Consider the following 27,240-nt stretch of genomic DNA (forward strand, 5'->3'; position numbering starts at 1 on the left):
CTGCCTTTTCCAAGGCACCTGTACATCAGAATGCAGCTCAGCTCTTTCTGTCAATGAGTGATTACTGAATAAAATCTGTTTTCATTGCTTTAACTAATGTCCAGTTTTATTTATCTTTGACAATGGGGAGTCTCTGGGTGACTTTTGACAATTAACATAACAGATGTTAGAAACAGACTTTTTTTGGGGAAAATCTCAGGAATCAAGTAATATGATCTGGTTGGAAATACCTTGGCATTTCTGCCCTTATATGAACTGGTTATAAAGACAAAGTGAGTCTTCTGCCTGAGAGGGGCACCGTGGGTTTGATCTATCCAAGAGGGCCTATGCTTCGGCAGTCCTGGGCAAGTTCTTCCTTCTAGAAGGTTATCTGCTTCAGGTGAACATGCAAACTGCATGTTGGTTCACCAAGAAGGACAAAGAGCTGCAACTTCGAGAAGCCACAAGTCAGGCTGTGTACCTGTGCTGTGCCTGCCTGCCGATAACTATCTGCGCCAGTCGCAGAATGTGGTCTGAGACGCACTGTCTATAACCTGGACTGCTGTGAGAAAGAAGCTAAACCTCGCCAGACTCCTGACAACTGCCAATAACTACCAAGACGGCCGCATAATGATGTATTTAACACAGCCTTAGGGTCACTATGAAAGTGAAAGTCGCTCAGTCGTGTCTGACTCTTTGAGACCCCATGGACTCTGAGTCCGTGGAATTCTCCAGGCCAGAATACTGGAGTTGGTAGCCTTTCCCTTCTCCAGGGGATCTTCCCAACTCAGGGATCGAACCCAGGTCTCCCACACTGCAGACAGATTAAAGAAACCAGCTGAACCACACAGAAGCCTAAGAATACTGGAGTGGGTAGCCTATCCCTTCTCCAGCAGATCTTCCCAACCCAGGAACTGAACTGGGGTCTCCCACACTGCAGGTGGATTCTTTATCAACTGAGCTATCAGGGAAGCATTATAGCTCTTTACCAACTGAGCTATTAGGGCCATTATGAGCAACAACAATGAGCAGCAGTTTCCGATTTATTCATATTGTATTTAGAATAATAAGGAATAGCAGTCTCCCAGTTAAAAAATCCGACTCAAGTCAGGTGGAGCAGTGTTGAAGGCCTGGCTCCACCACCATGTAAACATCAGTCAAGCTAATTTATCTCTTGCAGTTGCCTCACCTGCAAAAGGAAGCCAAAATGAACGTTCCTCGACCTCACAGAGTTCCTGCGAAGTGTGAGTGATATACTGTAGGTAAAAACAGCACACTTGTGGACATGAAATAAGCTCCAGCTATTGTTACTATTATCATTAATGCTTATACCTGCCTGGAGTAAAACCTGCCAAGCCTTACTCTCAAACTGCCTTGATAGCGGTTATCAAGATTTTCCAATTATATATTTCACCTCTGAAAGGGCGTCCTGTCATTTTTCGGTAGTGAGCCTACCTCACAGTTCCAGCCCCAACTAGCCTTTAAGTTCCAGGAGAGCAAGGATGCACTTTGTTCACTGCCTAGAGGCCTTAGCACAGCGCTGGGTACCCAGAAGGTATAGAGTGACCATCCTCCTGTGATTTCTGCTTCCATTAGCATCCACCGGGGTTTCCCTGGTGGTTCAGATGGTAAAGAATCTGCCTACAATGCAGGAGACATGGGTTTGATCCCTGGGTCAAGAAGGTCCCCTGGAAAAGAGAATGGCTACCCACTCCAGTATTCTTGCCTAGAGAATTCCATGGAAGAGGAGCCTGGCAGGCTACCGTCCATGGAGTCACAGAGTCAGACACGACTGAGCAGCTAACAGACTAGAAGCCAACAGCCCAAGCAAAATCTAAGTGTATCAGAGTCAAAGCAAAAATAAAACGACCTGGAGACTGTCCAGGTACAACTGGGTAACAGCCACCAAGATGTGGGGGGTCCCTGACTCTGTACCAAATCCTGTACTAGAGACATTATTGCATGTAATCCTCCCAATAACCTTGGGAGATATTATCATACCCATTCAACAGCTGAGGAAAACTGAGGGTAAATAATATGCACAGTCACACCAGCCCTCAGTGTCCGAATTTCCCCAATTCAAACCCAGACCTGAGTCCAAAGCCCAGGCTATTTTCTAGGTTACACATTGTTTCAGTTAAGGTCCCCAAATTTCTATCTCCAACTTCAAACTTCTCCCAACTTAAAAATCCAACTGATAACTGGCCATCTCTATTTAACTTCTAATAGGCATTTCAAATGTAACAAAGCCAGAAGAAAACGATGGGTTTTTCTTGCCAAATATCCTCCTTCCTCACCTCAGTGAGGCACTGTCATCTATTCAGTTGCCTGGGTCACAGACAGAATCTCTTATTTCCACATTCCACTTCTAACCCATGCAAAAGTCCAGCTCTACCTCTAAAATATTCCCAGAAGCCAACACCATCCCACCGTCAGCAGATTGCCAGGATTCAAGCTCCACCAGGAAGGATTCTGGTTCACTGCTGAAGCCTAGAACACTGCTCACACCCAGGAGGAGGTGGTTTAAAAGCATTCACTGAATGGACGGTTCTGACTGCTCTCACCTCCACACTAGTCCCTGACACACTCAAATCTTCATGGCGCCCAAAATGATCTTCTAAGTGTAAATCAAGCCACAGTTCTCACCTGCTCAAAATTCCCCAACAACCTTTCCCTGTAAGAGAAATAAACCCCAAATCCATCGGTGACTGACCCCACCTGGCCCTACCTGCCTCTTTACCTCATCTAAGACACTCCAGCCTCCTGGACTCTTCCAACACCTCACTGTTCCTCAAACACCCTGGAAGGCTCGCTACCCAGACCCTCACATGGGTGCCTCTCCATCAGTCTCAATTCCAAGGGCATCTTCTCAGACAGACTTCCCCAACAACCCTACAGAGGCCGCTTTGCCCACCAGGACCTGTTACAGTATCAGTATTGTTTACTGGTTACAGTATATTATTGTTTCATTGCTCCAATGTTTATATAATGCCACCCCATCCCCGCCCCAGCGGGACCAACCACTGAGGGCAGAGATGATATCTGTCTGGCTCACTGCCCTATCTCCAGCTCTTAGCACATAGTAGGTGCTGTGATATTGTGATATAATCAGGAATATTTATTTGGTCTTCTACTTGGGTATGGGAGGCCCAGAGACTTAATGCCAACAGCTGAATGCTGAAATGTGCAGGGTGCCAGACAGGGAGGAGGGTGGTGTTGTGGGATTAGGCCCCTAGCCTGGGGGATATCTGACATCCAGGTAATGTCAGAATTAAACTGTATTGTTGTACATCCAGTTAATATCTGGGGAGTTGGGGAACTGACTGGTGTGGGGTGGAGGGTGGTGGGGTCCGTAAATTGATGTCAGAAGTGATGTAAGTAAAAACAGTGCACATGTGCTCAAAAAAGTTGTAAGGATTTCTAGACTTAGATACTTTCTGATGGTGCTGTGTTTTTTTTAATGTAAACTTAACAGTTTCATTCATATGAAATCATAGAGTCATCACCCGCCTCCCAGCGTTGAGACCCACCACAGTGAAGCCTCAAGCAGTCCCAAGAAAGAAGAAGTTAACTTCCCTGTGATGAACAGCCAGTATTTGGTTCTTTCCAAAGTCCTGAGAAGGGGATTTTAGAAACAAGTCATAAAACCCTGCCAAAATATCAACCATACCAATAATTCTTTTACAAGACCCACTTGAGTACTGGCAATAATTTTCTGAGCTCTAAATTACCCACTAGGAGCCACAGAAAGCCTCAAGGGGCTTTCAAGCAACTGGGGACAGGTGCCTAGAAATATAGTAACCTAATCACTGTATAATGAGGGGTCATCTCAAAATGGAACTCCCTCAAAACAACCACAATGAACTATTTGCCAAGCCTTCTTGAGATCTGGAATATTCTGAAAGCCGCCTTCTGAGGTCCACTTTGGTCTCCAGTGCCCTCTTGTCACTTCGCCTGACTGAGGGCAAGTCATTCCACCTCAAGTTAAAAAACCTCAATTTCCTCATCTCTGAAAAGACCAGCCTGAATGCATGCCAAGGACAGTATTAGACCTCAAAAACCCAAGCGATAACTTCTCACAGGGCCACTGCAAAGAGGTCGGATTATCTACCAGTCTAATCGGTGGCTATACAGAAACCCACAGCTTAGCCCCTGCATCCCTTACGGGCTGGCCTGATTATCGCAAGGCTGAATGTACCAGCAAGCAGCGACAGCCGGGCTAGACTCACTGGAAAAAAACGAACTATTAAAACTCTGTAAAGAAATGTCGATAATCAACATGTCTGAGAAGGTGGGAGCGCAACGCCTGGCAGATTTTACCTACTTCTTCCTTTCTAACTCTGCAAGAAGGAATGAAAGCAGGGCTAAGGGTTAACACCTACTACCAATTCTGCCCTGACGTACTGCCAACCCGTAGAAGACGCCGATCCCAAGCGGGCACAGGTGTTTTAAGATCTCGGGAGTTTAATAGGCGAGAGTTACAAACAAGCTCGGGCAAGTTCATAGCTGAAAGGGGGATGAGAACGCTCGAGGTTCCTACCCAGGCGGCGCGTTCGTGTCCAGCCAGGGTTGGGTCGGGAAATTCAACAAGCAGGGCTGACTTCCCAGCGCCGAGACCTGAGCCCTGCGGTTTGGAAAGCAGGCTTCTCTGTTCTCGAATGAACAGAGCCAGAGTTCTGGAGCCCTGGGAGATGTCAAGCGCAATACGCCTGAGCCAAACGAGCCGAGTTTCGTTCAGGGCATGGTAGAGGAGTGGTTGCCCAAACCCACGTCTTCTCCTGGATTCACGGGGCTGGCAGAGCCCGGTGGCCTACGGAGCTCGGCTCCACACACTCGTGCCCTGGAGAGTAGGCGACACGCTCCAGAAACAGTCGGCACCTTCCGCCCGAACCCTGCCTGCCCCGCCCTAAGCCAAGTTCCTACCTAACGCCCAACGAGAAGACCTCGGGGTCACCTCTCGGGCTGCCCCCCGTGTGCCTCTGGTCCGCCCGCCGAAGCAAAGGGTTTCCCTGACGGCTGAGCGCCGGGCTCCGGCCCGGGGCACTCACCCAGGCGGCGCGGGGTCACCCGCCCCACTTTCGGCGGCGGAGGCGGGGCGCACACCCAGGGAAGCCCGCGGTGCCTCGGGCTACTGGCCAGGTTTCCACCGATCTGTCTCCCTCTTCTCACCTGGCCCGCACAGCACCGCGCTGACATAGCAGCGGCCGACCACCACCACCCGCGCGCTCGTCCGCTTGCAGCTTCGCTCCGGCGCTCCTGGCTAGCTCCGGCCGCAAGCGTCCGTCCGCAGACCGCTCACACCTCCACGCCGCGCAGCCCCAGCTGAGCTTGGGGGACCTAGGCCTGGGTGAAAACAACCTCCGCCAAGCCCCGCCCCTCCGTGCAGGCCCCGCCCCTCGGCCCAGGCCCCGCCCCGTCAGGCCGCCACCGCCCGTAGCCCCTCCCTGTTCCCGCCCCTTCCCGGGGCACCGCCTCCGAACTCCATCTCCCCCGGCTCGCACTTCCGCTGGCGTCAAGCAGCAGGCAGTGGTCATCACTTCCCGGTGCTGCGCTGGACTGCGAAGTCCGACCGCCGACAGGCTGGCCCGGCACTCTCGGTCCCCAGCCCTGAAGGGAGCAGCGCCCCCAATCCGCGGCTCCGGTGGAAGAGCTGGTTGCTGACTCCAATAAAGCCTTTTGTGAATGATTCCGAGTGCCCTGCACTGAACCGGCGCGATAGGGATGGCCGGGTGCTAGTCTGTGCTCGGCCTCGCCCCGAACTGGTGTATGCACGGGATGCCTGTTTCAGAAGTCCCTTTATCTTCTTCATCTCCCAATAACATTTCTCAAACTTTGGTAAGATTCCCTCTGCCCAAGCTACGAATCCCTGGTCACTTTGCTGTCTTGGCACGTTACCATGGCACCTTAAGGGATCCAGGGAGGACCCTTTCTGTGCTTCCCTGTTTTCCAGTCTCTCCACCACCCATAGGAGACCGCATCCGCGCCCAGGGATTGGTTTGCATTCCTCCTTCCTCTCTGGCTTCCCAGGTGGTTCAGAGGTAATGAGTTCACCTGCCAATGTAGGAGACACAAGGGGCGCCGGTTCAGTCCCTGGGTGGAGGAAGACCCCTGGGAGGAGGAAATGGCAACCTGTTCCAATATTCTTGCCTGGAAAAATCCCTTGAATAAAGGAGCCTGAAGGGCTACGTCCATGCGGTCACAAAGAGTTGGATGCCAGTGAGCACAGATATTTGTGACATGCAGAAAGAGTTCTCCCTACCTAAATCTCCTCGTGGCCACTTCCCCAAGAAGAGGAATTTCTGTTAGTGCAAACTTTGCACCAAATTCCTTTCATTTCTTAAAATAAGGATTATTCTCTGTATTTTAGAAATGGGGCGACTGAAGCTCAGGCAATTTAAATAACCTGCCCAAAGTTTAACAGTAAAGCTGAAAAAACAATATAGGGACTGGGAGGCACATGTCTGATCCCCTGGGACATGACACAAATCTGACCTTTGCCTTTGGCAAAGTAGTGTCTGTCGGCAGTTGAGGAGATGGAAAGTAAGAGAAAAGTCCATGGGAACCAATGCTTGGATTATGAGCAGCACAGACTCTTCTAGAATTGAGACAGGCTTCCAGAGTGCTTGCACCTGGACAACCTTCTTGAGCAGTAGGATACAGGGAAATTATAAGTGACTAAAAATAACTGCACCCATGCTCAGTTGAGACAACCTTGAGCAAGAGGATACAAAAAAAGCCACAGACTACAAGTTTTTGAGGTGCCAGGAGCTAACGCAGGGTACTATGCATGATCCCTGTACACTGCACCACCAAAGGGGTAGACAGACATAGTAAAGTACCTAGCAGGGTACTATGCATGATCCCTGTACACACCACCAAAGGGGTAGACAGACATAGTAAGGTACCTGTACACGTGCTCAGTCCTGTCTGACTCTGTGCACCCCTATGGAATGTAGCCCACCAAACTCCTCTGTCCATGGGATTCTCCAGGTGAGAACACTGGAGTGGGTCGCCGTGCCCTTGGCCAGAGGATCTTCCTGGCCCAGAGAATGAACCCACATCTCTTACATCCCCTGCATTGGCAGGTGGGTTCTTTATCACTAGTGCTGCCTGGGAAGCCCATAATAAGGTTAACCTTTTGCCAAACCCACTCCTCCATCCCTATTGTTACACCAGTCAAGGACACACGCAGCTTCCCTCCAAGAGCTCGCAAGGGTACCTGTTTCTTGCTTCTATTCCCTGGTGATGAAACTGTTGTTCAGTAGCCCAATTTTGTCTGATTCTTTGTGACCCCATGGACTGCTGCACGCCAGGATCCCTGTCCCTCACCATCTCCCAAAGTTTGCCCAAGTTCATGTCCATTGGATTGGTGATGTCATCCAGCTGTCTCATCCTCTGATGCCCTTTTCTCCTTCTACCCTTAAACTTTCCCAGCATCGGGGACTTTTCCAATGAGTCACCTGTTCTCATCAGATGACCAAAATACTGGAGCTTCAGCTTCAATATCAGTCCTTTTCAACGAGTATTCAGGGTTGATTTCCCTTAAGGTTGACTGGTTTGATATCCAAGGGACTTTCAGGAGTCTTCTCCAGCACCACAGTTCAAAGGCATCAATTCTTTGGTGCTCTGCCTTCTCTATGGTCCAGCTCTCCTAACCGTACATGGCCACTGGGAAGACCATAGCCTTGACTATATGGACCTTGGTGGACTAAGTAATGTCTCTGCTTTTCAACACACTGTCTAGGTTTGTCATAGCTTTCCTTTTAAGAAGCAAACATCTTCTGATTTTATGGCTGCAGTCACCATCCACAGTGATTTTAGAGCCCAAGAAGAGGAAATATGTCATTACTTCCACCTTTCCCCATCTATTTGCCATGAAGTAATGGAGCCAGATGCCATGAACTTAGTTTTCTTTTTTTAAGATTTGGGTTTAAGCCAGCTCTTTCACTCTTCTCCTTCACCCTCATCAAGAGACTCTTTAGTTCCTCTTTGCTTTCTGCCATCTGCATATCTGAGGTTGTGATGTTTCTCCGCCTTTATTGGGGCTGGAGTTTCTTGCCTGAAATTCTCCTCTGGCCCCTTATCAATTTCTGTTGATTAAAAGGGTCCAAGAGTGGTGGTCAGTACCAGAATCTCCTTGAATCTCAGGTGCCAGCATTTAGAGGAAGAGAAATAATGGAGCAGGCCCTACTCAGAGCCATGGAAAGTAATGAGAAATGGCTCCAACTAAAATTTTTAAAATAATAATTTAAAACAGCAACAACGACAAAACCAGCCTAAACAGTACCAGACTGGTGCAGCCTCCTGCTTGGTGGCTGTCTATGACTCATCAGAAGCCAAGGATCTCACTGAGACTGTCTAGTCAGGTTCACTGTTGTTTGGGATGGTCATTCTGGGCCCACTTCTCACCCTGGGAGACTACTTGGGTGCCAGGAGTTGCTCTTCCCTTGGGAAGAGTCAGGCAGCTTCTGGGGAGGGGAAGGTGTGAAATCTACTTCAGTTTGAGCCTGCTGGGGCTATGAAGTCTCCTCACCTTTTAGGGAAATTGGAGCATACCACTGGGTTACAGGCAGAGCTGGTAGTAGGATCCAGGCCTCTTGAATCCTGAGCTTTTTTTTCTCAAATCTTTGTCAAATGTGGAAGGTTTCTATGATGATATTAACATCAGCTGGCAAAGAGACAACACAACTTAATGACCAGAGAATTTGTAGACTGTGCCCAAGGTACCCAAAAAGCATACTGGAAGCCTGAACTTCTAAAGCTATAAAGTTTTAAATTTTAGCTTCAACCAAGAACTGGCTGGATGACCTCTGAGCCTCAGTTTTATCATCTGCAGAATGGGGACTAACCATGCATGAAATTAAATTGATAAAGAATCTACCTGCCAATGCAGGAGATGCAAGAGACGAAGGTTCAGTTCCTGGGTGGGGAAGATCCCCTGGAGTAGGAACTGGCAATCAGCTCCAGTATTCTTCCTTGGGAAATCCCATAAACAGAGGAGCCTGGCCAGCTACAGTCCATGGGGTTGCAGAGTCCGACATGACTGGTATTAATAAACCAGTTTAAAAATGTTAAATAATCTATGCAGGCTGATTCTTCCTCTCTTCTGGAAGATCTCAAAGGAATATGGCCGCTGTCAACTGAAAGAAAAATACACAGTGTAAAGTGAGTTCAGGTGTATTCAGGGACCTTACTGTGAATCATAGCCCAGGAGATGGCCTCTCAGATAAGACCAAATTGAGAAATTGGCTTCAGAGAGAGAAGGGGAAAGCCAGGATAAATGTAAATAATAAATAGATAATGTAAATAATAAATTTTTAGCTGGGGAAAAAACATGTGGTCAAACATAAAAAGATAACTACTAATCTCAAGGTAATTATTTCATACTTTTTTATTATTTCAATTTTCAATATTTTTATTGAAATAATTGAAATTTCAATATTTTTAATTATTCCAATACTTTTCTATGAATGGGAAAAGGTAGGAATCTAGGATTCTTGAAATTTTTTCATAGATATGCCTCTTAATTATATAGGGGTCAGGATGTTTTACCTTAGAGATGCATCTTAACTATCTCTGGGGTAAAATGCAGAATGCTTCTTGGCTTTCTCCATCCTGAAGTCCCTTCTGGGTGCACTGTTGTGGGCAACAGTGCTAATGGCTTGATCTCTGTAGAAATGGACTAGCTGGTAACTCTTTTTTGTCCTCATGCCGAGTCTGAAGTTTTCCTCCTTTCCTGGTTCTGAGGGTTTTGCAGTTACTCCTTAAGGTCTGGTCGGTAACATCCTTTGCATCTGTGGTGAGTCAAAGAGAACAGACGTAATGTCAGCAGGCATGACAGAAAACAGTGGCACCTTAATTTTATTTTAAGTGCTCTGCAGGCCTTTTCAAGAAAGACAGTTGCACAGTGTTCCTCACATATAGGTAATTTTCTCAGGAATAAGCAATAAAAGGCCTGTTTTAATAAGACTGTAGCTCTTGGCAGACCATGTGAAATATTCTCCCCACAAAAATGTTCTTAAATTAACTAAATTAGCTCCTTTTATACAGGTTAATTATACATGCATATATATATGACATACTATAAATAACAAGCTTATAATTTGCTTTTTTCTCCTTTCGAATTTGAAGTGTTTTTTTTCTTTTTTTTTCCCCCCTTTTAGGAAGGAGAAGGCAATGTTGAGTTTAAAAACACTCACTGAACTGAAAACAATATTGATATACATATGTTATTAGAGAAAAAAAATAGTCATGCACTTGCTGTTTTATAACTTTTGATTTTAGAAAACTTCATTGCAAATTTTAATTTCTAGTTCAAGAAGGGCTTAAAAGCCAACAAAACTAATTATTCTAATTCCCTAAAATTTTCTCAACTATGAAAAGAAAACCTAGTGAGGCATTCTATTGGTGTTTAAATAGAAAAGAAGAAATTTCTCCAGTCTTCTCGTATAAAGGTCCTGGGACCTCAATCTGATAGTGAAAGTTTAATTAATTTCAGTTCCAGGTAAACAAGGAAGTATTCATGTAGGAAAAAATAGCTATAAATTTTGGGACTCAGGCAAAAAACAATCCAAGTGCTATAGTGCCCCCACCCCAGTCCTTCTCCTTCATTTCCATTAAATTAATATATGTACAAGGGTTTTTGTTTGTTTGTGGATTTTTTGCCACACCACTTGGCTTGTGGGGCTTTAGTTCCCCCATAAGGAATCAAACCTGGGCCCTCAGCAGTGAGAGTGTGGAGCACTAACCACCGAACCACCAGGGGATTTCCTATACAATGTTTTTTAAACGTTGCAAATATTATAAAACATAAAATAAAAAGAAGTAGCATCTCCCTCAGATCCTTTTCGGTCCCCTCCCCAGAGGTAATCACTTTCAATTATTCAAGCAGTTTTTCCTTATTACCTCCGTATTTTTTTAAACATTTATTTTATTTTATTTTTCCACACTGCACAGCATATGGAATCTTAGTTTCCCCACCAGGATTGAACCCATGCCCTCTGTAGTGGAAGCAGAGTCTTTGGGAAGTCCCAACTGCATATTTTTAAATAATATTTTGTGCTTTTATTTCCTGACCTGTTGACTATATTTGTTGTGTTTTATCTTTTATGTTGCATGTGGGCTGAAAGCTTAACCCATTGAGCACTTCTATCTGCTATCTTGACAGTCTAATCACATCACATTTTTCACAAAATAACATAATTAATTTTATAAATTAATAGGAAGTTAATATGTAGTTATGGCTAGTAAAAATTATTCATTGCATAGCCACAGAGTGTATAATGATAGCATTTCTTTCTTGTCTCTTTCTATTTCTCATTCTCATTCCCCTTCCCTGGAGAGGCAGTATATTCTAGTGGTTAGGGTTAGAGACTCTGGAGACCTTTGCTTTTGTCACTTATTAGATCTGTGATTTTAAGCAACTGATTTCATCTCGCTGTCCTTCAGTTTCTTCTTCTTTAAATGAGGAGGATTAATAAAAGTATACATATTAAAGTACACCTGGAAAATCCCATGGACGGAGGAGCCTGGGGGGCTGCAGTCCATGGGGTCGCAGGGAGTTGGACATGACTGAACGACTTCACTTTCACTTTTCACTTTCGTGCATTGGAGAAGGAAATGGCAACCCACTCCAGTGTTCTTGCCTGGAGAATCCCAGGGACGGCAGAGCCTGGTCGGCTGCAGTCTACGGGGTCGCACAGAGTCGGACACCACTGAAGTGACTTAGCAGCAGCAGCAGCAGCAGCACATAGCATCCAGCATGTACTAGGTGTCTGAAGTTATGTTTGACTTGCATGGTTTCCTTGGTACCTAATCTTGACTTTTTTCCATTTGTCCATCTGATCTGTCATCTCTTCTCCCAGATAATCAACAACATCAGGTAATCTATCAATTCCATTTTCCCCAAGGGCCCTTTCTTTCCCTAAGAGCTCTCCAAACTATTGCAACCTGGATCCCTCTAGGCTTCTACTGACGGTTGCCCTCCTGGCATTACCCTTGAGATGTGAAAACCAAGTTCTGTTCATGGAACCAAAGAATGAATTGTTCAAACTCGAAAACACACAGGCAAAGTTTATTTTAAAGGATAGAGATACAAACTTCTCAGCATAGACCCTGAGAGGGGGTGAAGAGACCCAAAAAGAAGGAGATAACAGCAGTTCTTATATCGTTACTAGTATTGATCTGTACATTTTTGGTTGCCTTGTGACGTTAGTATATATCATTTTTGACCAATCAGTTTGAATGTTGCAATGTCCAGTTTTTCATTTTTATGGCTTTCTTTTGGTTCCCAGTTTCTCAGTTCCTGAGACATTAAGACGCCATCCCTCAACACTATCTCAAGACCCCAGATCATTATTTAGGAACCAGATGCATGTTTAAGAGTTAATGATTTACCTGCAGTTCTCCTTGATATACTGGACAGCAGTTAATGATTGTCTTGTCCTGGGTCTGAAAGTTTTATGACCCTCCAGACCAGAGAGGCATTCCTCTGAATGCCTAGAAACTGGAGCTTTGGGCTAACGGAGTGAATAAGTTGAAATTAGAAGAAGACTGAGGCTCTCAACCCTACACTGACTACCTAACAATTTGTACCTCACCCGTGCCCCTCTCTTCTTGGACATCTGGGCTTGTGGAGTCCTCTTTCTTGATTTACTCCCTTGCTTTGGTGAGCACATTAGCAGCCTTAGGACTCCAACCTCACCACCCCCGACTTTTTTTTAACCCATTTACCTGTCCAACTTAAAATAAAAATTATTCCGCTTCTTTTTGAACCCTAATCACTCCACTGCGCCCTCATCCTGCCTTTAGTCCCATTACTTCCTGTCTACTCAATGCTCTCTCCTCCAACATTTTAAGTCTTTCCTTTCTGTTGAATCATTCTCAAGCTACAAACATAGTCAGATTTTTCTTAAACAACAAGCAACCTCATTTTAACCCAGTACCACCCCCATTCCTCTTTTCTTTGTCTTAAAACTTCTAGAAAAGAAAGTTTGGTGCTCCACTCTCCTGAATCCTCTCTGGTGTGGCTTCTGTCCTTCCAGGCCACTGAAGCTGCAGCTTCTGAGGTCACTGGAGCCCCCAGTTTCTCCTCCTGTTTGCCTTAACATCTTAAAATAATTGTCTTTTTATCTCTCCATTAATCCCGGGGACAGGGGAGCCTGGTGGGCTGCCGTCTGACTGAAGCGACTTAGCAGCAGCAGCAGCAGAGGAATTTTTAAAGAAAAGTGCTTTTATTTTTCCAAATTCAGGTAATGACAACAAATAAGCTAACCATATGTTTCCTGGTCAAGATTTTTAGGAAATCTTTGGGAAACTTTGAAGAAATCTTTTGTAATCACCCTGTTATTTTGTGCCTAGAGAAAACTAATTTTCAAGCCTCAAATGGGTGCTTTAAAAGTTTTGCCTCAGTATTTTAAAGATTTTTACCTTTAATCCATTTCACATTATTAATTTGCTTGATAAGCCCTTTGAGTATAAATAATACAAAGGAAAATACTCCTGTGTAACACCGCAGGGAAAACAAATTCCAAGTTAATGAAGAGGGTAGAGCATTGTTCAACAGATTTCTCAGCATTGCTCAACCCTTCTGGGAACAAATAAATATTTTTAAAGTTCTCTTGGGCTAAGGGCCTAGTCTTCATATCAGTGGGAAAACTCTGAGAAATGGAGTATTCCTGCCTTTTCAGTAAGTAAGGATGTCATAGTCATTAGCGAATCCAGCCCTCAGTGTGAGTCCCTGAGCCCTATGGGCACTCTGGAAGGAGAAACATACATGATAACTAGCAGCCAATAGAACTCCCACTCTCTAAGGGGAGCTCTGGATGTGAAAAAACACAAGATACTGCCCCCAGGTAGGTGAGATGCATATGAAAGGGAAGATTTCAGTGAGCCCAGACTCTTGGCATCTTCCCATATACAGAAAAGCACTAAATGCCTTAACTTGAGATATCTGGTTTTCTTTAATTAACAACACTCTTTTGATGTTCAGACTACCTTTGTTTCAAAACTTGGGTATAACCTGGCCCCCCCTCTCACCTCCTCAGAACAGTTCTCTCGGGGTTCCTTGAGATGCTGGTGTTCCAGGCTTGAAGTCCTAAAAATTCCCACCAAGTAAAATGTAACTCTGAACTTTTTAGGTTGTGACGATTTTTTAATTTGACAAATATGTATGTATATTCTTTGCACATAATATGTATATGTTCCCCACCCTACCCCACCATCTCTGAGATGTGTAATACATACTCAGATTTGAGTTACATTGGAGCTTGGTGGGCTACAGTCCACGGGCTGCAAAGAGTCGGACATGACTGAGCAACTTCACTTCACTTCAAGAAAATTCAGTAGATGAATATAGAGAGGCTTTGCCTTTCTAATTAAAATATGTAGCAGGCTTTGAGTAGATTTTTGAAAGTTTCCAATTTCTTCTCTTAGAAATAAATATTCGGGTAAATCAGGCAAATAATCATTATAAAATCACTATTCAATCTTATTATTGTTGTGGAATCTGGAGTTGCAAAACACACCTCAGAGGACACTCAAGACAATAGAGTACAGTTTATTACACCAGCGGGTCCAAGGGGAATCGGTTCCCAACAAGGACCCTGCTGTTTCTGAGAGGCCCAGTTTTATACTCCCCACTACATTACTGGTTACACATTAGCAACCTCTTTGTTGTACATGACTGAGTTTTACAAGTAGGTGCTAGGAGAACAAGCAATTAAGGTTAAAGCGGGGGGAAACGATGATTGTACATTAAGGGGGGATGTTTCATGGTTAATCTAACAGGGACAGCCTGACCTCAACTACAGTCTCCATTTGCCGTCTGTAGGGAGGGTTCATTAGCAATGGTTTCCTCACTCCTGTGCAGGGTTCAGGCCCAGTTTACATCCTGCCTTTCAGGTGGATGACAAGCTTCAAGATGGAGTCTCTCCTGCTTTGCTCACACTGGCCCCAACATTGCCCCCTCTTGACGCTCATCTTATCTTTAGCAATGGGCATCAGTCATGGGTAGGTATTGTACATGGGGGCTATGTAACTGCAGCAGGGCTGTCAGTCTGGAGGCTACACATTGAGGTATACACTAAAGAATACAAGGCCCCCAAATTAGTAATACAATGATTAACAAAATAATTACAAAAAGATTTTTCTACCAATCACCTTTGATCCAAGAAAATACCAACATCCAAAAAGGAGGATTATCATTTCACATAGCTTTTACCTGGTTTTTCATGCTGTCTAGAGCAGCTGATACATTGCCAGATAAATCAGAGATATATACACAGCATTTAACTTTAATTGTAGCAGAAGTCTCTCCTTGGGCAGCCATAAGTATGTCAAAGAAAGTGAAAGTTAGAAGGTGAAGTCACTCAGTCGTGTCCGACTCTTTGGGACCCACCAGGCTCCTCCGTCCATGGGATTCTCCAGGCAAGAATACTGGAGTGGGTTGCCATTTCCTTCTCCAGGGGGATCTTCCCGACCTAGGGATTGAACCCAGGTCTCCCGCATTACAGGCAGACACTTTAACCTCTGAGCCACCAGGGAAGCCCAAGTATGTCAAAAGTCATCAAATTTTGAATCACTGTCTTTCTCATTTGTATTTGTTCTTCATTTAAAACTTGGATTGCCTTTGTGTTGTCCAGGAGGGCCTGTTTCATGAAGTTAGTTAGAGCTTCTACTTTAATCATAATGTCTGTTGTTTCTATAGATGGTATAAACAAGGCAGCTATGTAATCACACCATTGAAATATAGACCTTGCCCACTGCATGTCAATAAGGCAAAGTTACTAGGGCTTGTTGTAAGGATGGCTTAATACTTCCATGAGCAAAGGCAAATCCTAAAGTGTAGCGGCCGACCCAACTGACTGGAAGCCAAGGCTGTAAGTTCGATCCATACAGTCATTGGGTGCTGTTGGGGCCACCCATCAGATCCCAGGGTTGCCCTTCCAGTCTGAGCCAGGCCAGTGAGCTAGTAAATCTGGGCGATAAGTGACCTCTTATGTTTGTTCACATCGCTCAGAAGATAAGTATCCCACATATTTTAATTCTTTTGGATCTATGGGACAGTCACCAAATCCACTCTTTTGTTCCCTTTGCTCCCAACAGATAGGGGCAGGGACAATAGGTTGGCCTTTTTCTGGAGTCATCCGAATATATTTATCCCATATCTGGTAAAATTGTTCAAAGTACATGATGGATTGGCCCTTTTTATTGGCCATAGAGTTTTTATCTTCTTTAAAATTTTTTAAGTAAAAAGTATAGGCTTTTGTTACTTCTGAAAAGCTTGCATTTGCTTTAAATGTCACCCCATGGCCTTGATCAATCTGATTAGAGTCCAGTTTACACCAAGAAAGAAGTGACAGGTTGTGAGTTATCAAAGAAATGTTTCCTGTTGTTGTCTCAAAAAAAGAAAGCAGGGGGCTAAGTCCCCTCTGCGGAGGGGAGACACCCACCAGGGAAGTCCACCGATCACTGACAAAGGCATGGCCCCACAAACAAACAGTTAGAAGTGTTACAGAGTTCGCATACAAGTGGGCCCAGGACAGGAGCACCTTATCTTGAGTCTGCAGTCCCAGTAGGGTTGTCACGCCGACTAGGAATAGTAGAGTCATCTGTACCAGCTCCATCCTGGGTCTGTGGTCGTCGATGGAAGATGAGTCGGGTCTTCAGTGGTTCTTCTGGATTAGTGTGGGCAGTGTCCCTTTCCCTCCGCTGCTGTCTTGAGCCGAGTGTGGTGAGTCCAGGGAGTAATACCTGAAACTTTACCTGCACTGGGAGTGGTTACTACAATAGTGTACGGCCCTCCCCAGGTGGGGGATACCATCTGCTGTTTCCAATCATTTACCGATACTAAATCTCCTGGTGAGTATGGGTGCATCAGTTCAGTTCAGTTCGTTGCTCAGTCGTGTCTGACTCTTTGCGACATCATGAATCGCAGCACGCCAGGCCTCCCTGTCCATCACCAACTCCCGGAGTTCACTCAGACTCACATTCATCGAGTCAGTGATGCCATCTCATCCTCTGTCATCCCCTTCCTCCAACTGCCCCCATTCCCTCCCAGCATCAGAGTCTTTTCCAATGAGTCAACTCTTCGCATGAGGTGGCCAAAGTACTGGAGCTTCAGCTTTAGCATCATTCCTTCCAAAGAAATCCCAGGGCTGATCTCCTTCAGAATGGACTGGTTAGATCTCCTTGTAGTCCAAGGGACTCTCAAGAGTCTTCTCCAACACCACAGTTCAAACGCATCAATTCTTCAGCGCTCAGCCTTCTTCACAGTCCAACTCTCACATCCATACATGACCACAGGAAAAACCATAGCCTTGACTAGACAGACCTTAGTCGGCAAAGTAATGTCTCTGCTTTTGAATATTCTAGCTAGGTTGGTCATAACTTTTCTTCCAAGGAGTAAGCATCTTTTAATTTCATGGCTGCAGTCACCATCTGCAGTGATTTTGGAGCCCCCAAAAATAAAGTCTGACACTGTTTCCACTGTTTCCCCATCTATTTCCCATGAAGTGATGGGACTGGATGCCATGATCTTCGTTTTCTGAATGTTGAGGTTTAAGCGAACCTTTTCACTCTCCTCTTTCACTTTCATCAAGAGGCTTTTTAGTTCCTCTTCACTTTCTGCCATAAGGGTGGTGTCATCTGCATATCTGAGGTTATTGATATTTCTCCTGGCAATCTTGATACCAGCTTGTGCTTCTCCCAGTCCAGTGTTTCTCATGAGTACTGTGCATAGAAGTTAAATAAGCAGGGTGACAATATACAGCCTTGACGTACTCCTTTTCCTACTTGGAACCGTTCTGTTGTTCCATGTCCAGTTCTAACTGTTGCTTCCTGACCTGATTTCTCAAGAGGCAGGTCAGGTGGTCTGGTATTCCCATCTCTTTCAGAATTTTCCACAGTTTATTGTGATCCACACAGTCAAAGGCTTTGGCATAGTCAAGAAAGCAGAAATAGATGTTTTTTCAACTCTCTTGCTATTTCCATGATGCAGAAGATGGTGGCAATTTGATCTCTGGTTCCTCTGCCTTTTCTAAAACCAACTTGAACATCAGGAAGCTCACGGTTCACGTATTGCTGAAGTCTGGCTTGGAGAATTTTGAGCATTACTTTACTGGAGTGTGAGATGAGTGCAATTGTGTGGTAGCTTGAGCCTTCTTTGGCATTGCCTTTCTTTGGGATTGGAATGAAAATGGACCTTTTCCAGTCCTGTGGCCACTGCTGAGTTTTCCAAATTTGCTGGCATATTGAGTGCAGCACTTTCACAGCATCATCTTTCAGGATTTGAAATAGCTCTACTGGAATTCCATCACCTCCACTAGCTTTGTTCACAGTAATGCTCTCTAAGGCCCACTTGACTTCACATTCCAGGATGTCTGGCTCTAGATGAGTGATCACACCATTGTGATTATCCAGGTCGGGAAGATCTTTTTTGTACAGTTCTTCTGTGTATTCTTGCCACCTCTTCTTGATATCTTCTGCTTCTGGTATATCCATACCATTTCTGTCCTTTATCGAGCCCATCTTTGCATGAAATGTTCCCTTGGTATCTCTAATTTTCTTGTAGAGATCTCTGGTCTTTCACATTCTGTTCTTTTCCTCTATTTCTTTGCATTGATCACTGAAGAAGGCTTTCTTATCTCTTCTTGCTATTCTTTGGAATTCTGCATTCAGATGCTTATATCTTTCCTTTTCTCCTTTGCTTTTCACATAGTAGTATCTAAAGAAAATGGAATCCTTTCTTGAACATAAAGGATGATATCATGGATTACCTCTCCCAACTGTTCCAGTTGCAGTGATACCTCATCCCTCCTCTTGGTAATAAGTTCAGTTCAGTTGCTCAGTCTTGTCCGACTCTTTGCGACCCCATGAAAAGTTCACTCAGACTCATGTCTATCGAGTCAGTGATGCCATCCAGCCATTTCGTCCTCGGTCGTCCCCTTCTTCTCCTGCCCCCAATCCCTCCCAGCATCAGAGTCTTTCCCAATGAGTCAACTCTTCCCATGAGGTGTCCAAAGTACTGGAGTTTCAGCTTTAGCATCAATCCTTCCAAACAAATCCCTGGGTTGATCTCCTTCAGAATGGACTGGTTAGATCTCCTTGTAGTCCAAGGGACTCTCAAGAGTCTTCTCCAACACCACAGTTCAAACGCATCAATTCTTCAGCACTCAGCCTTCTTCACAGTCCAACTCTCACATCCATATATGACTACTGGAAAAACCATAGCCTTGACTAGACAGATCTTAGTCGGCAAAGTAATGTCTCTGCTTTTGAATATGCTATCTAGGTTGCTCATAACTTTTCTTCCAAGGAGTAAGCGTCTTTTAATTTCATGTCTGCAATCACCATCTGCAGTCATTTTGGAGCCCAGAAAATAAAGTCTGACACTGTTTCCACTGTTTTCCCATCTATTTCCCATGAAGTGATGGGACCGGATGCCACGATCTTCGTTTTCTGAATGTTGAGCTTTAAGCCAACTTTTTCACTCTCCTCTTTTACTTTCATCAAGAGGCTTTTTAGTTCCTCTTCACTTTCTGCCATAAGGGTGGTGTCATCTGCATATCTGAGGTTATTGATATTTCTTCCGGCAATCTTGATTCCAGCTTGTGTTTCTTCCAGTCCAGCATTTCTCATGATGTACTCTGCATGGAAGTTAAATAAACAGGGTGACAATATCCAGCCTTGACGTACTCCTTTTCCTATTTGGAACCAGTCTGTTGTTCCATGTCCAGTTCTAACTGTTGCTTCCTGGCCTGCATACAGATTTCTCAAGAGGCAGGTTAGGTGGTCTAGTATTCTCATCTCTTTCAGAATTTCTCACAGTTTATTGTGATCCACACAGTCAAAGGCTTTGGCATAGTCAAGAAAGCAGAAATAAATGTTTTTCTGGAACTCACTTGCTATTTCCATGATGCAGAAGATGGTGGCAATTTGATCTCTGGTTCCTCTGCCTTTTCTAAAACCAGCTTGAACATCAGGAAGTTCACGGTTCACGTATTGCTGAAGTCTGGCCTGGAGAATTTTGAGCATTACTTTACTGGAGTGTGAGATGAGTGCAATTGTGCGGTAGCTTGAGCCTTCTTTGGCATTGCCTTTCTTTGGGATTGGAATGAAAACGGACCTTTTCCATTCCTGTGGCCACTGCTGAGTTTTCCAAATTTGCTGGCATATTGAGTGCAGCACTTTCACAGCATCATCTTTCAGGATTTGAAATAGCTCAACTGGAATTCCATCACCTCCACTAGCTTTGTTTGTAGTGATGCTTTCTAAGGCCCACACTTGACTTCACATTCCAGGATGTCTGGCTCTAGATGAGTGATCACACCATCGTGATTATCTGGGTCGTGAAGATCTTTTTTGTACATTTCTTCAGTGTATTCTTGCCATCTCTTCTTAATATCTTCTGCTCTGTTAGGTCCGTACCATTTCTGTCCTTTATTGAGCCCATCTTTGCATGAAATGTTCCCTTGGTATCTCTAATTTTCTTGTAGAGATCTCTAGTCTTTCCCATTCTGTTCTTTTCCTCTATTTCTTTGCATTGATCGCTGAAGAAGGCTTTCTTATCTCTGCTTGCTATTCTTTGAAATTCTGCATTCAGATGCTTATATCTTTCCTTTTCTCCTTGGCTTTTCGCTTGTCTTCTTTTCTGAGCTATTTGTAAGGCTTCCCCAGACAGCCATTTTGCTTTTTTGCATTTCTTTTCCATGGGGATGGTCTTGATCCCTGTCTCCTGTACAATGTCACGAACCTCATTCCATGGTTCATCAGGCACTCTATCTATCAGATCTAGGCCCTTAAATCTATTTCTCACTTCCAGTGTATAATCATAAGGGATCTGATTGAGGTCATACCTGAATGGTCTAGCAGTTTTCCCTTCTTTCTTCAATTTCAGTCTGAATTTGGTAATAAGGAGTTCATGATCTGAGCCACAGTCAGCTCCTGGTCTTGTTTTTGTTGACTGTATAGAGTTTCTCCATTTTTTGCTGCAGAGAATATAATCAATCTGACTTAAGTGTTGATCATCTGGTGATGTCCATGTGTAGAGTCTTCTCTTGTGTTGTTGGAAGAGGGTGTTTGCTATGACCAGTGCATTTTCTTGGCAAAACTCGATTAGTCTTTGCCCTGCTTCATTCTGTATTCCAAGGCCAAATTTGCCTGTTACTCCAGGTGTTTCCTGACTTCCTACTTTTGCATTCCAGTCCCCTATAATGAAAAGGGCATCTTTTTTGGGTGTTAGTTCTAGAAGGTCTTGTAGGTCTTCATAGAACCATTCAACTTCAGCTTCTTCAGCATTCCTGGTTGGGGCATAGACTTGGATTACTGTGATATTGAATGGTTTGCCTTGGAAACGAAAAGAGATCATTCTGTCGTTTTTGAGATTGCATCCAAGTACTGCATTTTGGACTCTTCTGTTGACCATGATGGCTACTCCATTTCTTCCAAGGGATTCTTGCCCGTGGTAGTAGATATAATGGTCATCTGAGTTAAATTCACCCATTCCAGTCCATTTTAGTTTACTGATTCCTAGAATGTTGACATTCACTCTTGCCATCTCCTGTTTGACCACTTCCAATTTGCCTTGATTCATGGACCTGACATTCCAGGTTCCTATGCAATATTGCTCTTTACAACATCGGATCTTGCTTCTATCACCAGTCACGTCCACAACTGGATATTGTTTTTGCTTTGGCTCCAACTCTTCATTCTTTCTGGAGTTATTTCTCCACTGACCTCCAGTAGCATATTGGGCACCTACTGACCTGGGGAGTACCTCTTTCAGTAGCCTATCATTTTGCCTTTTCATACTGTTCATGGGGTTCTCAAGGCAAGAATACTGAAGTGGCTTGCCATTCCCTTCTCCAGTGGACCACAATCTGTCAGACCTCTCCACCATGACCCGCCCGTCTTGGGTTGCCCCACGGGCATGGCTTGGTTTCATTGAGTTAGACAAGGCTGTGGTCCTAGTGTGATTAGATTGACTAGATTTCTGTGAGTATGGTTTCAGTGTGTCTGCCCTCTGATGCCCTCTTGCAACACCTACCATCTTACTTGGGTTTCTCTTACCTTGGGCGTGGGGTATCTCTTCACGGCTGCTCCAGCAAAGCACAGCCGCTGCTCCTTACCTTGGATGAGGGGTATCTCCTCCCACCGCCCTTCCTAACTGAATAAGTGGAGAAGGCCTCCCGAACATTATCTCATAGGGGGAATACCTGTGGGACCAAGGGTCATTCTGATCCTCATTAGCACTAATGGCAGCACGTCCATCCAGGGGGGCACCAAGTTTCTTGCAGCCATTTGCCAAAGTCACCTTGATGGTCCGGGTCATTCTCTCAACTCTTCCTAAGCTTTGTGGCGTATACGCTGTATGCAGTTTCCATTTAATGTTTACTGCTTTGCAGACCAGTTGGAGTAATTCAGCCACAAATACAGGCCCACTATCGGATTCTATACTCAGAGGGAACCCAAACGTAGGAATACTGTGTCTCAGCAAGAATCGGGCCACTTCCTTTGCTTTTTCAATCTTGGTGGGGTAAGCTTCTACCCATCCCGTAAACGTACATACCATCACCAGCAAATATCTGTGTCCTTGGCCTGGCTTTACCTCAGTGAAGTCCACTTCTAGATGTTTCCTTATTCTTGGCACAGGTTACACATGTGCGGCTTGCATCTGTACAAAAGGCTATTAGACATGGTGTGACAAAATACTGAGCTAAAATCTTGCTCAGTTTGCACCCAGGTGGTTTTATCCTCATCACAGACTGGGGCTGCTTGGTGGTTAGTAGGCTAGACACCGCAGGCATCACCGTAAGTTTGGTTGCCGTATTGTCCTGGGCGGCTGCTTGCTTTGCCGGTCGGTCGGCCAGACAGTTCCCTTTCGCCTGAGGTGTGTCTGCCCTCTGGTGGCCTCTATGGTGCATTACTGCCACTGCAGCGGGTTCCCACAGTGCTTCCAACAGCGGCAGAATTGCCTCTTTGTTTTTTATCTCTTTATCAATAGTCCCCTTTCCTTAGATATGGAAAATGGCTGGTAGTAAAAAGCAGTGGGGCCAGGATGAATGTGCCCATCTGACCCCACCTTAAAACTCAACATTCAGAAAACTAAGATCATCGCATCTGGTCCCATCACTTCATGGCAAATAGATGGGGAAACAGTGGAAACAGTGACAGACTTTATTTGGGGGGCTCCAAAGTCCCGGGCTCGATCCCTGGGTTGGGAAGATCCCCTGGAGAAGGAAATGGTAACCCACTCCAGTATTCTTGCCTGGAAAATCCCATGGACGGAGAAGCCTGGTAGGCTACAGTCCATAGGGTTGTAAAGAGTCGGACACAACTGAGCGACTTCACTTTCAAAGTCACTGCAGATGGTGACTGCAGCCATGAAATTAAAAGATTCTTGCTCCTTGGAAGAAAAGTTATGACCAACCTAGACAGCATATTAAAAAGCAGAGACATTACTTTGCCAACAAAAGTCCATCTAGTCAAGGCTATGGTTTTTCCAGTAGTCATATATGGATGTCAGAGTTGGACTATAAAGAAAGTTGAGCGCCAAAGAATTGATGCGTTTGAACTGTGGTGTTGGAGGAGACTCTTACAAGTCCCTTGGACTGCAAGGAGATCCAACCAGTCCATCCTAAAGGAGACCAGTCCTGGGTGTTCATTGGAAGGACTGATGCTGAAGCTGAAATTCCAATACTTTGGCCACCTGATGTGAAGAGCTGACTCATTTGAAAAGACCCTGATGCTGGGAAAGATTGAAGGCAGAAGGGGATGACAGAGAATGAGCTGGTTGGATGGCATCACCGACTCAATGGACATGAGTTTGAGTAAACTCCAGGAGTTGGTGATGGACAGGGAGGCCTGACGTGCTGCAGTCCATGGAGTCACAAAGAGTCGGACACAACTGAGTGACTGAACTGAACTGAACGGACCCCACCTGCGGTGCTGCGTGGACTCCCTAAGAGGCATCTTCAAAACCTCTCTCTCTTGAGATTTCTTTGTAGACCTCATCCGGCTCTGAACACTTGGCTCTCCCCCTTTCCCTTCCTCTGAACCAGGGAGGGGGGGTATAATGCTGGCACAGTCGCTCCCATCGTACTCGGTGGTGCAGTAGGAGGGAAAGGAGCGACCTCCACCGGGGGAGCTGGGGGAGGAAAATCTCTCTCTTTCCTTACTTCCTTCTCCTGCTCTGGGAGTCGCATGTGTTCCCAGTATGGGGGAGGAAGGGGAAGCTCCTCTTCCTCTGGATCTTGATATATTTTTTTTTCCTGACTTTTCTTGCCTGGGTTCTGCCTGTACCAGCAAAATCTTGCTTTCTCCTTTGTCAAGGTAACATACCCGGGCCCGAGGGAATGGGTTTTGTGCAATTAGTAGCCATGAGTCAATGTGTGGAAACTGATCTGGGTGGCCTGGCTATCCAGTTACCACAGAGAACACAGCCCAAACTTTGTCCAATTTTAGGGTTCCCTCTGAGGGCCATCCTACCCCAAAGGATGACCAGTCTATCTCACAAAAGCTTTTAAGCTTATTCTGGGTTAACTTTCCACCATAGTCTCCTCCAGAGCCCTTTCTGAAGTTTTGAACCATGCATCCTGTAACGGTCGGCTTGGATTCTCCACTACCCATCCTGCTCTCAGTTTCCTTCTCTATTACCTCTCATACTCCTCTCCCTCTCTCGGTAGCCAGCCAGATCCAATCAGTTAAGGCTTCCACATACTCTTCTCTGCACAAGTCTGATCCTTGCTAAATCCAAGACCATCTTATCACTGGTTGGTGCAGGCAAACGTGCGTCCAAAGCCATGGTTCCCAATCCGACCCCAAACAATGCTTTGGGAGATCCCTGAGTCCCTAAGGAGAACGGGAGGTGTCTCAGCAAAGGGGGCAGTCCCTTGGAAACCAAAAGATACGTTGACAGTCAGTCAGTACAGGCCTAGTTAACAGAGTACCACTTATTTCAGTAAACAATTCCCCACCAAGCCTATGAGGGCACAGCCGCCACATGCTCATCCAGCCCCAAGGGGTTGATCAGGCCCCTTCTTCCACTATTACAGTGGGACCTACATGTGCACATCCCTTCTGTTGACAACAGTCTTGTGAAGTCTGCCTGGAAGGACAAGTCACTAAAACAAGAGCCGATCCGGAGCCGGAGGCACCTTCCCCTCCTGGAGGCTCTCATCCCAGCAAGCCGCAGGCCGAGGCTCAATGGGCCTGTCTCTCTGAGGGCTTCCCGGCCAATGTACCAGAAATACTGTGGAACCCGGAGTCACAAAACACACCTTGGAGGACACTCAAGACAGTGGAGTACAGTTTATTATGCCAGTGGGTCCAAGGGGAATCAGTTCTCAACAAGGACCTTGATATTTCTGAGAGGCCCAGTTTTTTACCCCCTTTCCAGTAGTCATATAGGGATGTGAGAGCTGGACTATAAAGAAAACTGAGCACCGAAGAATTGATGCTTTTGAACTGTGGTGTTGGAGAAGACTCTTGAGAGTCCTTTGGACTGCGAGAAGATCCAACCAGTCCATCCTAAAGGAGATCAGTCCTGGGTGTTCATTGGAGGGATTGATGTTGAGGCTGAAGCGCCAATACCTTGGCCACCTGATGTGAAGAGCTGATTCATTTGAAAAGACCCTGATGCTGGGAAAGATTGAGGGCAGGAGGAGAAGGGGACGACAGAGGATGAGCTGGTTGGATGGCATCACCGACTCAATGGACATAGGTTTGGGTGGACTCCAGGAGTTGGTGATGGACAGGGAGGCCTGGCGTGCTGTGGTTCATAGGGTCACAAAGAGTCAGACACAACTGAGCAACTGAACTGAACTGAACCCCCGCTAGGTGACTGGTTACATGTTAGCAACCTCTTTGTTGTATATGATTGAGTTTTACAAGTAGGTGCTAGGAGGACAAGCAATTAAGGTTAAAGTGGGGAGGGGAACAATGATTATACATCAAGGAGGGATGTCTCCAAGGTTAATCTAACAGGAGCAACCTGGCCTCAACTATAACCTCCATTTGCCATCTGTAGGGAGGAAAGTCTCCAGGAGACCTGGTTTTCATTAGCAATGGTTTCCTCACTCCTGGGCAGGGTTCAGGCCCAGTTTCCATCTTGCCTTTCAGATGAATGACAGGCTTCAAGATGGAGTCTCTCCTGCTTTCCTCACACTGGCCTCAACAATGAAAGTTAATAACTCTGAAACCCAAATGAAAAGTTAAAATACAAAGCAAACAAACAACAAAAACAGCAACAAAACCAGCCGCTTTAAGGGGAAAAGAAAGGATGCATTTATTGAACTGACATCATGAATCAACAGTTTTTGATATTTTCCTGTATTTTTTTTTTCCTATGCTGATTCTAGCACTGAAAGCAAGATTAAACACTCCTATTCCTTCACTTTATTTAAAAGCAGTGGGCTCCTGGTCCATAATTGGACTACATCATTTGAAGAAATCAATGAAACCTTAGGCACAGTCATTTCTGACCCATCCTTCAAAGTATGAAATCCAAAATGGGGGCTCATGGCTTGAGTCACAGTAAACTGAGGAAGGGAACAAGCACCAATGTTCTGTTGTGTTTAGTTTTTTTGCTGGAATGTAAGGGCAATCAGTAAAATATGCAGAGTTAAGGCCACATTGTAGACTTAAAGGTGTAGAGGTAGAAACAAGAGAAGGAGGAAAGCAGAGGACTGTCCATGTAGCAGAGGAAAGTCTCAACTAAAATCTCCCCCAAGGGGACTTCCCTGGTGGTCCGATGGTTAAGAGTCCGCCTTGCAGTGCCGGCGACCCCGATTTTGTGTACCGCAGCTACTGAGCCCAAGAGCTGTGACTGCTGAAGCTCACGTGCCTAGAGCCTGCGCTCTGCAACAGAAGAAGCCACTGCAATGAGAAGCCTGCACACCTCCACGAACAGTAGCCCCTCTCTTGCCACAACTAGAGAAAGCCCGCATGCAGTAACGAAGACCCACCACAGCCAAAAAATAAAGATAAATAAGTTAATAAAAAAAAATCTCCCCCAAGGAAAACCTTGCTGCTACTGCTGCTAAGTCACTTCAGTCGCGTCCGACTCTGTGCGACCCCATAGAAGGCAGCCCAGTAGGCTCCCCTGTCCCTGGTATTCTCCAGGCAAGAACACTGGAGTGGGTTGCCATTTCCTTCTCCAGTGCATGAAAGTGAAAAGTGAAAAGTGAAAGTGCCCGACTCTTAGCGACCCCATGGACTGGAGCCCACCAGGCTCCTCCGTCAATGGGATTTTCCAGGCAAGAG

General features: G+C 45.4%; 1 protein-coding gene and 1 long non-coding RNA gene across 5 annotated transcripts in view; both read right to left on the minus strand.

Annotated features, from left to right (window-relative positions):
• The window catches only part of SERINC5 (serine incorporator 5), a 109,440-nt gene extending 104,053 nt beyond the window's left edge, over positions 1 to 5,387 (minus strand). For 2 of the 4 annotated variants that reach the window (XM_069595390.1, XM_069595389.1), the window contains exon 1: positions 4,903 to 5,237. Coding sequence is in view for 2 of the 4 variants with exons in the window: in XM_069595388.1 (XP_069451489.1) it covers positions 5,149 to 5,175 (27 nt within the window). In the remaining 2 variants the exon portion in view is untranslated. Of the gene's footprint in view, positions 1 to 4,902 lie in introns of all 4 variants that reach the window. The other 2 variants (XM_069595388.1, XM_069595387.1) reach the window with 2 other exon arrangements.
• Positions 5,388 to 7,872: 2,485 nt separating this feature from the next.
• LOC138443303 (uncharacterized) overlaps positions 7,873 to 27,240 on the minus strand; it is a 55,597-nt gene continuing 36,229 nt past the window's right edge. Inside the window, exons 2-3 of the long non-coding RNA XR_011258065.1 lie at positions 9,532 to 9,773; positions 7,873 to 9,119 (exon numbers count right to left, since the gene is read on the minus strand). This is a non-coding gene — a long non-coding RNA (uncharacterized lncRNA). The remainder of the gene's footprint in view (positions 9,120 to 9,531; positions 9,774 to 27,240) is intronic.

The sequence above is a fragment of the Ovis canadensis genome, chromosome 7 (genome assembly GCF_042477335.2).
Source record: "Ovis canadensis isolate MfBH-ARS-UI-01 breed Bighorn chromosome 7, ARS-UI_OviCan_v2, whole genome shotgun sequence".
NCBI lineage: Eukaryota > Metazoa > Chordata > Mammalia > Artiodactyla > Bovidae > Ovis > Ovis canadensis.